The sequence below is a fragment of the Lampetra fluviatilis genome, chromosome 26 (genome assembly GCF_964198595.1).
Source record: "Lampetra fluviatilis chromosome 26, kcLamFluv1.1, whole genome shotgun sequence".
NCBI classification, from domain to species: Eukaryota; Metazoa; Chordata; class Hyperoartia; order Petromyzontiformes; family Petromyzontidae; genus Lampetra; species Lampetra fluviatilis.
In genome coordinates this window covers 10000531-10014778 of record NC_136300.1, presented here as the reverse complement: position 1 = coordinate 10014778, position 14248 = coordinate 10000531, and the positions used below count along the sequence as shown (strand labels likewise).

Genomic DNA, 14248 nt, shown 5'->3' with positions numbered 1-14248 from the left:
GCTCGGCAACCATGAAATACATACCACGGAACAGCACCCTGATCACCTGCCCGAGCCTAGGATCTCACATCTCTGATGAGACTTCAGAATATTGGTCGGTGTGCAGGATGTGGCTCGGTGGCACCTCGGATTCCCCGCACCTCCGATGAGCACGGTTGTCTACTTACGGTGCAAAAGAAGTTCAACATACATACAAAAAACAACAAAATATAAACTCACACTGTGCTCCGTTTGGATTGCCTCTGGCCTGCAGCAGTCTCACCCATCGATCGGGCTGGGAGCGCGCTGGCCACGGTAGTCGGTTCCGCCTGCTGTATCGGCACAGCGCACACACTTACAATCGGGAAAAATCACCACGTTGCGTATTTCCTTCTCGTCGGACTGGTTTTAAGCCCTTGTGGTGGGCACACGTGTACACACACACACACAGCCCCTCTACCTGCAGAGATGCCCATTGATGTGGTTCCATGGAATGAAATATCTGATCTGTATGGAGTTCGGGTGAATGTTTGCGATAAATTTGTTTTCCAGCTGAAAACAAAATAACCGCGAAAGCGGCAGTGGAGACCCTCGCAAAGCTGCCGCGCCTTCAGTCGGGGCTATGCACGACTTGGAAAAGCCACGGGCAAGCTCCTGCTGGTGGTTGGTTGGTGCCACAAAGCTGACTCGTGCTTAAAATAAAAATTGTTTTATTTACATTAAACATTAGCGGCAAGGTTGAAGACGCGTGACCTCCCAACGGATGGATGCAAGGGCTTGTTAGAGATGGCGATAGATGCCAGGCAAACCGAGTGCTGGTGCCACCCAGCAGATTCACCTGCACCCTCGCGGGGGGGGGGGGGCGAGAGTTGGCACCCGTCCAGTCTCGTACGTTCCTCTATCTCCTGATCCTTGTGATATGAAACGTCATGCTTTTAAGGCACATGTGGAATGCAGTTTCATCGTTAGCCACGGTCGATCCACTGCTAGATGAAGGCCTCCCCTCGCTGCCGGCACCCCCAACACTACCACTGTCCCACTATGCAACAATCCACCCAGCAGCTGCCCACGAGCAGATTCCTTGCTCGGAATGCCGGGAAGAGAAGTACAATTGTGAAATGGAGAACATAGCTGCATTCGGGCCACACAGTAACCCACTCCGGCAAGGTGAAATGTTTTAACCCCCACAAAGCATCATGGGACTAAAGTCACAATGCAATGCGCTGTACCCACGGGATATGCACGGTGCGTTTGCAAAACGGTCAGATGCTGGATGGTTTTCCCCTCGACGAATTTTTTTTTTAAGGCAGCCTTTTAACGAAAAGTGAAACGCGACAAAAAGTATAACAACCCCCCGCCCCTAAATTCTACATTTCTTATTTAATTGCACTCCAGAGGAAGAGGGTTTTTTTGCTTCTAAGTGCAATGTTAGATATTGATCCGGAAACATCCACGTCCTGAACGGTCCAAGCCCTTCACCCTCGCGCAACGATCCGTATACATAATGCATGCAGAGTTAACGGTGGCTTCGCTTAAGCTAAGAACCGCCACCCACGTGCTCCGCAGCAGCGCGAGCAGGGCTCCCATGCATTGGTGGTGAGCGGTGAGCTTGGGACGCAAGCAACACTGCTGACGAGAGAACCAGGTCTCCCTCGCAAAACAGAATCGCTGCGTCTCCACAGTCCGCCGCCCAGTTATAAACAAAACATGGTCAGGCCTACTGAGCTATGTAGCTCTTTTTCAGAAGCAGCCTGGTGACAAATGATCGCTCAACGAAGTGGCTTGTCATATTGAAATGTATATCAGCCAATGAATTACTCTATACACATGTTTCTGAATGTGGAGGGAAAAAACAGAGGACCTGGAAAAATATCCATGCGATCACGGGGAGAACATGCAAACTCTAAATATTTTGGCATCAGGTTCGGGATCGAACCCATGACCTCTTGCATGCCAGGCGAGGTAGTTAACATCTCGCTACCGTGGCGCCCCCCAGAGATGGTCACACGGCAGTCGGACGAGTTGCATAATTCTCAGAGCTGGAATTTAGCCAGAATTGAGTGCAAAACCAATTTCGTATTTGAAAAAAATCGTGCAGTCATTGGTGACCAGGCTGAGATCATGACTCACTGCACCGGGTGAACCTGATTTAACTCTGGCATTTTGGAAAGGTGGGAATATTTATTTCAATTTCGTTTTTTTTGTCTACTTCTTTTACGTTCATAAAAGAAAAGGACCGATAAATCTGCAGTAATGTGGTGATGACGATGATTATGATGCAGATACTGCTGTTGGCGATGAACATTGTGATGAAAATAATGATGGTGATGTTGCTCCTGCTACAGACGATGACGACGATGACGACGACGACGACGATGATGATGATGACGACGATGATGACGGCAATGATCACCAATGCGCCCTCCTTCCCACAGTGGTATTCTCGGCGTGCCGCGGCGACAGTGCAAGCACACTGCTGGAGGTCGGCGACCCCCGCTTCACCGTGACGTCGGACGGCACGGTACGCGCGGCACAGCGGCTCCACCTGAAGACCGGGGTCACGGCGTTCGAGGTCACAGCTCTCGACCCTGGCACGGGGCAGACACTGAGGACCGTGGTGCAGCTGCAGGCCAAGAAGCACATGCACGATGAGGTACGCTCAATTCTATAGACAAAACATGGCTTTCTACCGCGAACGCTGGTGCTAATCCAGACCCTAATTTCTAAACCTGGCTCTAACAATAATCCTCGTGCTAAACCAGGGTCGGCAACCCTGCGGCTCCGGAGCCGCATACTGCTCCTTAGGGACTGCAGTGCGGGCTCTTGAAATAAAAAAAAATAGCTGCTCCTGTTATTTTGGTCACCGACCCCTGACCACGAAAGTCCAGTTCACCACGAATGTCCGGTTTACCATAGGCAGTGGTCAGCAACTTGCGGCTACGGAGCCGCACGCGGCTCTTTAAGGACTGCTTTGTGATGGTATTTATTAAGGACCGTGTCGTATTCACCAAATGCATTGCGGTTCTTGAAATAGTGAGTTTTTTTTAACAGATTATGTAAAAACATGGCTCTTATTATTTTGTTTGCCAACCCCTTGTGCTAAACCCTGACCAGAGCACTAAATCTGGCTTTCACCTCAACTCTTACCACGTTTATAACAAAGTAGTCCGAGAACACGGTCCCACAATTGATGCGGTGGTATGCGACTGCGGCCCGAACCCGGTAAACTGTTTTCGATTCCCGGCCAAGGCTAACATCGGCGTCAAGTGAATTGTCAATCGGGCCTGGGCCTTCCCTAGGTTCAACTCGCCCTTGTATGCATATCTGATGCAATATATGTGAACGTCGGTAATGCAGAGATGAAGGCGGCCAGACGTGGTGCTAGCAACACCACCGCCTCGTACGCCACTCCGGCCTTAATATGCGCTCTCTAACGGTAACGGCTGTGGGCGTGGGGTGGATGCTTGCGACGGTGCGTGTGCAGGACGACACGTTGGTGCTGATGCCGTGGAGAACCGACCCCGGGTCCCGGAACCAGCGGCGCCACAAGCGTGCGTGGGTCATCCCGCCCATCAGGATCACCGAGAACGACCGTGGGCAGCTGCCTCAAAAACTCGTGCAGGCAAGGCCTCCCACGCCCCGGCATCTGGCACCGCCACCACCAACGTTTACACACAAGAGACACGTGTGCGGAGACCCCCCCCCCCCCCCAGACTTCAATCAGGCCCCAAAGTCTGTCCGTCACTGTTTCTGTCCATGTCTTTCTTTTGTAACTTTCGTTGTGTCCGGTCATCTTGTGTCTCTCAGACACACAGTGGCAAAGACAATCTCCATATTTCTAATTGCGCCTTGTCTTTTTGTATGTGTCTGGCTTTCTCTTTGTTTCCCTTATCACTCTCCAAACACCTTTCTGTGTCTTCAAGTTCCCTTTCCCCCCCCCCCATCTCTGTATCTCGGTGCATCTCTGTCGCTCACTTGCGGCTCTCTCTCTCTCCTTGTGCTCTGTGTCTCAAAGGCCCTTTTGCCCCCAGTTGTACAGGGCACCACTTTGTGTTGAGCCGAGTCTCTCTCCCATATGAGTGCCATCTCCCTTTGCGTGCAGCGTGGGTTTTCTCTGGGGTCTTCGGTTTCTTTACGCACGAAGCTAAAGGCAAGTGAATGGGATTTCCTTACTATCCCAATGTAGCCAAAAACCCTCTTGAAACACGTGTCGTTGAGACACGACTCTCGACTTTCCTGGTAAAATTTGTTTATATAATGTCCATCGTACGCCCCTGTGCAGATGTTTCATTGACGCCAAAACTATATCTGCAGCAAAAACGCCAATGACGTGATTGTCGTTCCCCGCGTGCAAACCTGCGCGTTTTCAGATCAAGTCGGACAAAGTAAAGACCGGCGTTCATTACAGCATCACGGGGCCTGGAGCTGACCAAGCTCCCATCGGTGTCTTCTTCATCGAGGCCGGCACCGGATGGTTGTTCGTGAACAAGATTCTGGACCGTGAGGAGATCGACATGTACATGGTGCGCAGAGCAAACGCGAGCTCGCTCGAGCGCACGCACAAACGCTGCCACAGCCGGAACACGTGCCCGGCCTCTCATTCACCAAACAAGCAGCTGCCACACCACCCATTCACCACTCGGTGGCCGTGACACCGCCACGGCGTTTGTGCCGTGCTAGGTACGCACAGTGAGGCCACGTGAAGTGGAAGATTGCACATGAGACGGAGCCAGTTGATAGAGGGTGAATATCTGAAGTGACTGTGCTTCCCACTGTGTCCAATAGTTTTGTTTTAGCTGGCAGGCACTCTGCTCGTTGTGAGAATCGCTCCTCTGGACCTTCGTTGTTGCTGGGGTCATGACTGCCCCCAACTGCCCAATCGTGTCCTTCACGAGCCTTTCTCTACAGAGGGCAATCGTAATCACTGAGGATCAAACCCATTTCACTATAATCGTGCCAATGCACCTATCACTCCCCATATGGATGCACACAGGCAGCCCAGCATACATATACGGACACATCACACACGTAAGTCCCTATTTTCACCTCGATAGGCTGTTGAAATATTTGCTGTTAGCGAGTGCTCATTGACACAACACATTCATGAGTCGTGCACTCAAGGAGCAATGAGATCGGCTCATGTGCAGGAGCTCGATAGATTTTTGCACTGTGAGATTGCTAGAGATGGCAACAACTTTAGGAGACCTCAATCCAGCATAAAACCAATGACGATAATGGTGATGATGGCTCTGCTATGCATTTTTTATTGTAGATTGAAAAGTAATTTCTTTAGAACTGTGTTCAGTTTATTGTCCTTCCCCAGCACCTCCGATTAGCGCGTTTGGCTACGTATGGTGCAAAAGAAGTTCAAAATACATTTCCAATCGTACACTGTCGTGCCGGTTTCTCCGAACCTTGCAGCTCAAGGGCTACGCGGTCGACTCAAATGGGAACAACCTGGAGGACCCGGTGGACCTGCAGATCATCGTCATCGACCAAAACGACAACCGCCCCCAGTTCGCGGAGACGGAGTACTTTGGCACCGTGCCCGAGGGATCCCTCCCAGGTGTGGACCTCAAATTCGACCTGTAGGGCAGGGGATGGCTGCCACGATGTGGCGGCACTTTTGTGTATCGTACGTAGGGTTGCTGCAATGTAATATTTCAAAGATGCCACGTGACATGAATATACTCAACTATTTTTCATTTTACCAGGTAAAGCCCACTGAGCTATATAGCTAATATATAACCAATTTTACTGGTAGGAACCTCCTGGTTACACCAGCCCACAGGGGATTATTGTGTCCGTCCGTCGTGCATCCAAAAATGGGAGGGGTGGGGCTGGGTAGAGAGGGGAGGGTGGGGAGGGGCTGGGTGGGGAGGGTGGGGTGGGGAGGGGCTGGGTGGGGAGGGAGGGGAGGGGCTGGGTGGGGAGGGTGGGGCTGGGTGGGGAGTGAGAGGGGTGGGGCTGGGTGGGGAGGGGCTGGTCACCCCGTGGTGCCCTTATAAAACTCAACGTTTAACCTATTCACGCCGGCTTGTGCCTGCCCTCAGTCGGGCATATTTGCGGAATACACCACACCGCCATTGACCCTGGCCATTGACCGAGCAACCCAACGTTCCTACCAGCTCCCTCCGCAGGAATGTGTTCCCCTAGCAAAACAGAATATCTGCGTCTCCCTAGTCCATCGCCCGGTTCTAAACAAAACCTGGTCAGCTCTACCGAGCGATGTAGCTCCTTATCAGAAGCGACCTGGCCACAAATGACAGCTCAACGAAGTGGCTTCTCACGTGGCAATTTAAAGCAGCAGCCAAATACTGGAAGGCATGTCATGAAATTAAACGTCCTGATATGCATGCTATGAAATTTATCGAGTGGTTTCTGATAAGATTGTTATTGTATTTAACTTACATTTGTATCGTCCTGTTCCTATGCCTAGATGTACTTTTAAGAACGAATGAAGAATACTTGAAAGTTATTTGTATGCAGTGAATGCAACACAAGCCTCTGCCATAGGCCTTGATGATCATTATAATCTGAAATTTCATTATTTTCGTGAAATGGCATTCCTATTATTTTATTAGGTTATTGGGGGGAAAAGTTAGCCATGATTATTACAATAAGATGTTAATTTTAAAAATGGACATTATGAATGGCATGGACCCTTTATCGTGCGATATGGCGTAGTATCAACATCGCAGCAACCCTAAAATTTATTGTACAGTTATTTATATAAAGCACCTTTCAAATTGATAATTTCAAAACAGTTTACATCGGAGGTAATTATTTTTTAGAAACACAAAACACTGACACACCAAGAGTAAAAAAACAATCATAATACAATAAAGCCAAAAAATTTAATAAAATCAAAACACAAAGGCAAGCTACTTTAAAAACTATTTGTGCTAATCATCCTTTTGTAAAAAATTCATATCGTATTGCGATGCGGCAGCCCGTGTCAACGGGCAGTGCCATGTGTATCCACGCGTGCCCGCATTGCACTCCACTCTGTACGCTTGGCCGAGTTGTGACGCGCGCTCCGCTCCGTGCACTTCCGACAGCAACGTCTGTGATGGACGTCACCGCCACCGACAAGGACGACCCCAACCAGGACGGAGGCATCCTCAAGTACAAGATCCTGAGCCAGGAACCGGCCCTTCCGCTGATGTTCACAATTAATACGGCCACCGGAAACATCCGCACCCTCGCGTCCGGCCTCGACAGAGAGGCGAGTACCGGAGTTGACTAAGCTAAATTATTACTAAACAGTTTTTTTATTATTTTACTGAAAAAGGCCCACCGAGCTACATAGCTGTTTTTTGGCAGTGACCTGGCCACAATTGATCGCCCAATGAAGTGGCTTATCATGTGGAAACGTATACCAGCCAAATACTTTAACTGCATGTTTCTAAATGTGCTGGGAAAAACGTGGAGGACCCGGAGAAGATTTCGCACAACTATGGGGAGAACGTACAAATTTTAAATGTACAGGTGTCAGGGTTGGGATCGAACCCACGACCTCCTGCATTCCAGGCGAGGGAGTTAACATCTCGCCACAGTTGCAGCCCCTGGGCCCTCGGATTTGGATTTTCTCTAAGAAATAAAGAAATGCTGCTTTCTTATAATTGAAATGCATGTAGGTGATTTGGTCATTAAAGCCATAGCATCACCACGTGCGTGTGTTCCAAAATAAAAATAGTCACGTAGTGGGGCGGATAGCAGCGTGTGATGGACGAGGTGCATGTGTACGAGTGAACGCCACGCAGAGCGGTAGGGTAGCGGTTGGCATCCTGCGCTACGAACCCGGCGCCCCGAGTTTAATTCCCGCTAATAGCCAACATCCGTGATGATTATCTGAACCGGTCCTGGTCCTCCCCTAGGTCTACTCAGCCTCAAATGAGTACCTGGTGCAGTGTGTAAACATCGCCACTAGGGAGACAAAGGTGGCTTGGCATAGTGTTGGCCACCCCACCCCGTCGTGTGCTGTGCTGGCCTTCATAGGTCCTCGCTAACAGCACTTGCCCTAACAGTATGTAAAGGCTATAAGGGGGGTCTTTGTTTTTGCCAAGCAGAAGCAACGTTTCACTCATTTATTTGCATGCCCTGTCACGTCATCGCACGATCCCGGCCTGGCTTGGGCCCAGTATCTGTGTCCCAGGTGAGCTGGCTGCAGACGTCCTGATGTGGCTGTCCCTTGAGCAACTGCAGCTTTGCCGATAAACCACACCAGCTTATATAGTCTTTACAACCCTTTGAAATATAGCTCATGTTTTGTTCGCCGCCAGAGTCCTTGGCTGTTGCTGTACACTACACTTGTTTCTCAGCTTCAAAAACATTTTTAAATATTCTTCATTCTGCTTTGAAAGCCACCCTAAGTCTGTTTTTAAAAAAATAAACGCACAGTAATTTGTGCACTAGTTCGCCACCTAACACTTAAAGAATACGTTACCATTCAACCCATTTTTCTACAATTAATTTGGTCGCTTGTAACGTTGCGTTATATCTTCACAATTTGCTCCCCTCCTCTTGGCACTGTGAGAAAGGGTGACAGCTTGGGGGTTTGTGGGGGGGGGGGGAAGAGGGAGGCAGTGGCTAGATCATTGTTGTCCTTCCCCTGCGCCCCTGATTAGCACGGTTAGCTACGTTGACACCTTGTGGCTTTCTCCAATTCACAACTTTTGTTGCCTTGCACCGATTGAACTTTCTCGCCGAGCTAAGAACGGCTGCTCAGTCTGCATATTGCAAAGAGGCCGTGGCTCTAGCGGAGCCGTGGCCTAGCCGGCACCGGCCAGGCCGTGGTCTCTAGAATGTTTTTTTCTTTTTTTTTACGGGTGTCATGCTCGCTCACGGGGCGTGGCTAGGGACGGTGTCGATTTGGTTGCCTTTGGGCGGTTGTGCCTCTAACCGTCGGACTCCAGAGCTGCAGAAATATCTCCTCGTAACCCCCAGAGGAGCAGGGATGCAATATGTTTAAATGTTTATTAAAGACCCAGATCTTCAGTGCACCTACCTGGTGCATGCTGGGTATCCGCTTATACAATGTTATTCCTTGTCTTATAAACTGCTCTTAATTACAATATAGATTTTATTTCATTTAAAATAATATTGCCTAGGGGTACATTGCTTTGTTTAACGCGTAGGCTTTTGCGAGCAACATTATCCATAATACAGTTTTTTTTGGGTTAGATCGCGTAAATATAAATTTGTCATTAAATCCGCCACCACCCGACACAGCCAATAAGTAAGGTTTGTCACGTAAACAGAACATTGCTTTATTATTTGAAAGAAATTATTTTGTAGATTCCAAACGTGCAAATATTATCTCACGCTCTCGAGATGCTTGGCGTTGATGTGAAGTGCACCGTGTAAAATGTGCACCCATGGGTCGGTCGGCACAGGTGACGAAGACGTACAAGCTGATCGTGGAGGCGAGCGATGGGTACGGCAGCACGGGCCTCTCCGCCACGGCAACCGCCATCATCACGGTGACCGACGCCAACGACAACCCGCCCATTTTCGACCCGACCATCGTGAGCGCCGCACCACACTTCACCACACTACACCACACTACACCACTACACTACACCACTACATTGCACCGCACCACACTACACCACTACATTGCACCACACTACACCACTACATTGCACCGCACCACACTACACCACTACATTGCACCGCACCACACTACACCACTACATTGCACAGCACCACACTACACCACTACATTGCACCGCACAACACCACACTGTACCACACTACACCACTACATTGCACCGCACCACACTACACCACTACATTGCACCGCACCACACTACACCACTACACGACACCACTACACCACTACATTGCACCGCACTACACCACTACATTGCACCGCACCACACTACATCACCACATTGCACCACACTACACTGCACCACACTGCACCACACTGCACCACACTGCACCACACTGCACCACACTGCACCACACTGCACCACACTGCACCACACTGCACCACACTGCACCACACTGCACCACACTGCATCACCACATTGCACTGCATCGCACCGCACAGTCAACACTTAGGGCTGCCACCTCATGGTTAGCAAGGTTGGCTACGTACATAAACTATGAACTAAACAACTAAATTTTTTTTTAATTTTACCAGGCAAGGCCCACTGAGTGAACTATACAGCTATTTTTTAGAAGCTTATCGCGTGGAAATGTATAGCAGCCACATACTCCCAAATGCATGTTTCTAAATGTGGAGGGGGAAAACGGAGGACCCCAGAGAATAATTCACGCGACCACGGGGAGAACATGCACATTCCAAATATACAGACGTCAGAATTGGGATCGAACCCATGGCTGTACATACATAGGTACAAGAATACTTGGACACATCTTGGGAAGGAGGGTATCTGGCAATGCAGGAGGGGGGAGTGAGCTACATGTTGATGCATTGTCTTGAGTGGAGTATTATTGCGCAAATGACAAATGTCCCCCGGGAAGTCTTAGAAAGAGAGGGTGGGGGTCGATCCTGAGACAACCAGGATTAGGTGGCGACCCTCAGTGCGTTTTTGTGCGGCTGTTCAGTACAACTGCAGGGTGCCGGAGAACGCCGTGGACATCACGTGCACCACCCTCACCGTCAACGACCTCGACGACCCCCACACCAAGGCCTGGGCGGCCCGCTTCATTGCCGTGAGCGGAAACGAGACGGGGAACTTCCAAATCCCAACAGACGCCTCCAACAACGGCATCGTCACCGTCGTCAAGGTGAATGTCCTGGGGGGAGATGGGCGGGGGGGTCGGCACTTATCCGTGCCTGTGGAGCTGAAGGGGCCTCAATTCCAACACGATTCGCTATAAAGGATAATCGATGTGCACATGTACTATGCCACCACCTTCGTTTGGACTGCCGTCTATCTGAAAGCGATTTTAACGTGTTAAATGTTTTGGGAAAAGATCCTTTCCCAAGGAAGTAGCGCTGGCGACGGACATCGGTAGTCCGACGGAGATAAAGAGAGGAGGCTGTGATTGGTGGCATCCGCGTGCAGGATGGATGAGGGCAGGTTACCCAGACAGGTGTTGGAATGGAACTAAAATATTGGCAATCACAGTGAGGATTTAAATCCAGATGGTGGTGGTGTTGAGAGAGTAAGAGAGCAGCCCTTGGATAACAAATGCTGACATTACAACTGCTGCAGAATCTCTCCGTGGCATTGGCCATGCTGACCTCTTGACCCCCCCTCCTCCTTTCCCTACTCCTTGCTCCCACCAGGGCCTAGATTACGAAACGACGAAATTGGTGAAGCTGTTGGTGAGGGCCGAGAACGAAGTGGAACTCCAGACGAATGACAAACTGAGCACGGCGACCGTCACCGTGGTGGTGGAGGACGTGAACGAGGCCCCCGAGTTCACGCCGCTCGTCAAGAAGGTGACCGTGTCGGAGGACGTCGCGGTGGGCCACAGCGTAGCCGTGCTCACCGCCAAGGACCCCGACAAGGAAATGAACCAGAAAATCAGGTGCAGTGCATCGCAGTGAAGCGCGGCGCACACACGCACGCACGCAACCCACCACCCCCCCCTCTCAAACTTTCACCCTCGATCTCTGATATTCATCAACCAGTGGCTCAGACTTAGCTGGGAAGGGGGTGGGGGGCATTCTGTGAAAGCTTGATCGACCCTAGTTTTCTCGACCCTTAACTCGTACCGACCACTCTGTAAACGTGAGCATTGGCCACACCACCCCCTCCTGTGGAGTGCCGGCCTCAATCGTAGGCACCCGCTCACGGGTCTTTTGCCCCCAGCAGTTCATAAAAAGGCTATGCACGAGGGGGGCTCTTCATCGTTGTATTTGTTGTACGTCACAGCTACTTCATCAACAACGACCCAAGGGGCTGGCTGACAGTCGACGCCGACACGGGCTCTGTGACGACGGTGGCCAGGCTGGATCGCGAGGTGGTGACCAACGGCGTCTACGCCGCCACCTTCCTCGCCAAGGACAACGGTAGGAGCTCGCGCAGAGGCGAACTTCAACGTCCCCAGCGTCAACGCCACAAACGCACCGAGCTCTGTACCCAGAAAGGTGGTGTAGGGGGGAGATTTTGCCCCCAGTTAGTGAAATTGTTGAGTTTGGGACACGTGAGGAGGGCTACAGAAGGTTGGCTTTTATTCACACGTTCCAGATGTACACCAACAGCATTTGGCTCATAGGGAAATCTCCAATGGGCCCTGACCTCTCCTCTCCCCATCCCTTATATACGCTTTAAAGCCCACTGCTCCTAGAACCTTCTATCAGTCGGTGACGAGATGTTAACTACCTCGCCTGGTATGCAGGGGGTCGTGGGTTCGATCCCGCTCCTGATGCCTGTATATTTGGAGTGATTGCGTGGATTTTTCTCTGGGTCCTACGTTTTTTTCCCCTCCACATTTAGAAACGTGTTGAGATGATTTGGCTACTATAAATTTCCACGTGATAATCCACATTGTTGAGCTATAATTTGCGGCCAGGTCGCTTCTGAAAAAGAGCTGTATAACTTGGTGGGCCTTACCTGTTAAAATAAAAAATCTTTAATAGTTTTTAGTAATAAAGTGTAAAAAAAATAACCTAAAGTTTCAATGCCTGCCTTAATTCTCACATGTCCCTTGCCTGTAAAACACAGCAATGAGTTTTAAACTGGGCAAGCCTGCACCACACCTCGATTGGCCATGTGGCTGGTGTGCATTTAAGTTTTAGGGGGTCCACACGAGTCATTCCCGGGCAAGGCAAACTTATTCTTGCCCACACCAGACACTCTCTGGTGCTCTTGCCACACCCCCTTTTTTATCCTCTCTCCATTCCTTCTAGAAAGTTCCACAAGGTTCTGTCTGCTCCTCCGCTTCTCCACCAATCGCCTTCTGTCTTCCTTAACGGACTCTAACCGTCTTGCTCCTCGGCATCCCATTTTCCCACCTTTTTCCCCAATTGAACCTCTCGGTCAATGCTATGTCCCGCTTTCTAGCAACTGTCCCACTCTAACCCCGTAGTTTATTTAAGGTCTCCTCTTTTTGCCCTCACAAGGTTGCTCAAGTGCCCTCCCCCCTCCCCAACCACCTACTGATAAGAATCATAATCGACCCATGTACTGTGTATGCAGCAGCAGTGTTGAAACTGTGTTTAGTTCGTTGTCCTTCCCCCGCACCTCCGATATTAGCACGGTTGGCTACGTACGGTGCGAAAGAAGTTCAACGTACATACAAATAGAAACATTCAAAAACAAACCCAATTCATAACTACGGAAAACAAACCATTTTTATCGGTGCCCATTTCTACTGCGGCGCTTAGTAACGATAATCCTGATGATCTTTCCTCTCGCTTGCTCTGTCCCATGTGTCAGGTTCCCCTCCGGCCACGGGAACGGGCACGCTGCTCTTGACGTTGAAGGACATCAACGACAACCCGCCGGTGCTTGACGTGCCGCAGCCCATTGTCGTGTGCGCGAGGCGCAACCTGGAGTCCGTCAACCTGACGGTGTTTGACGCCGACGCGGCGCCCAACACGGGGCCCTACATCTTCGAGCTCCTCACGCAACCCGGGCAGCCCAGGGCATGGTCGCTCAAGCAATTCGGTAACGGTTACGAAGCCGCAAGGGTATAATGGCGTGCATTTTGTGGTGGCGCTTGCTTAAATGCCTTGGCAAGTCAAAAGGCGCCTAGCGTTGTATCTCCGTCTGAACTATTCCAATGCTCTGCTGTGTTCTAGCGTAGGGGGATGGACTTGGCACGATTACCTTGTCTCCTGTAATAATTTAGCGTTACAATCAAGTTCAATTGATTAGTCGTTAGATGCATTATAGCAGGCGAGAGCATGGGGGGGGGGGGGGGTCCTGACCCAGTCGATTGTTGCACACTCACTGCTCATCTGCTCCCTCCGACCGTGACTCTCCGCCCCCAACATTGGGCTTTCTCCCAGTAACCCTCCGCTGCCTCCTCTCTACCCCTAACCTCCCCCCCCTCCCCCAACAGGTGACTATGCGATGGTGAACTCTATGAAAGAGAACCTGCCCGTGGACACCTACAACATATCGGTGCGCATTACGGACAACGGGTTACCTCCGATGGGGCAGGTGTCTGAAGTGGTGATCAAGGTGTGCGAGTGCAGCGACCATGGCGTGTGCAAGGCGGAGCGGCAGGCGGCCGGCCTGGGCATGGGCGCCATCATCGGCATCCTTACGGCGTTCCTGCTGCTGCTGCGTGAGTCGAACGCTCCCATCGCCGGCTCTCAGCTGCAAGGGTGGCG

General features: G+C 50.7%; 1 protein-coding gene across 1 annotated transcript in view; it reads left to right on the top strand.

The window, feature by feature from the left end:
- The window catches only part of LOC144942067 (B-cadherin-like), a 43547-nt gene that overhangs the window by 25562 nt on the left and 3737 nt on the right, over positions 1-14248 (top strand). The window contains exons 3-13 of the mRNA XM_078868726.1: positions 2415-2632; positions 3464-3601; positions 4350-4502; positions 5401-5545; positions 7041-7207; positions 9378-9509; positions 10561-10743; positions 11249-11493; positions 11841-11977; positions 13347-13577; positions 13975-14202. Coding sequence (XP_078724852.1) covers positions 2415-2632; positions 3464-3601; positions 4350-4502; positions 5401-5545; positions 7041-7207; positions 9378-9509; positions 10561-10743; positions 11249-11493; positions 11841-11977; positions 13347-13577; positions 13975-14202 — 1977 coding nt within the window. The remainder of the gene's footprint in view (positions 1-2414; positions 2633-3463; positions 3602-4349; positions 4503-5400; positions 5546-7040; positions 7208-9377; positions 9510-10560; positions 10744-11248; positions 11494-11840; positions 11978-13346; positions 13578-13974; positions 14203-14248) is intronic.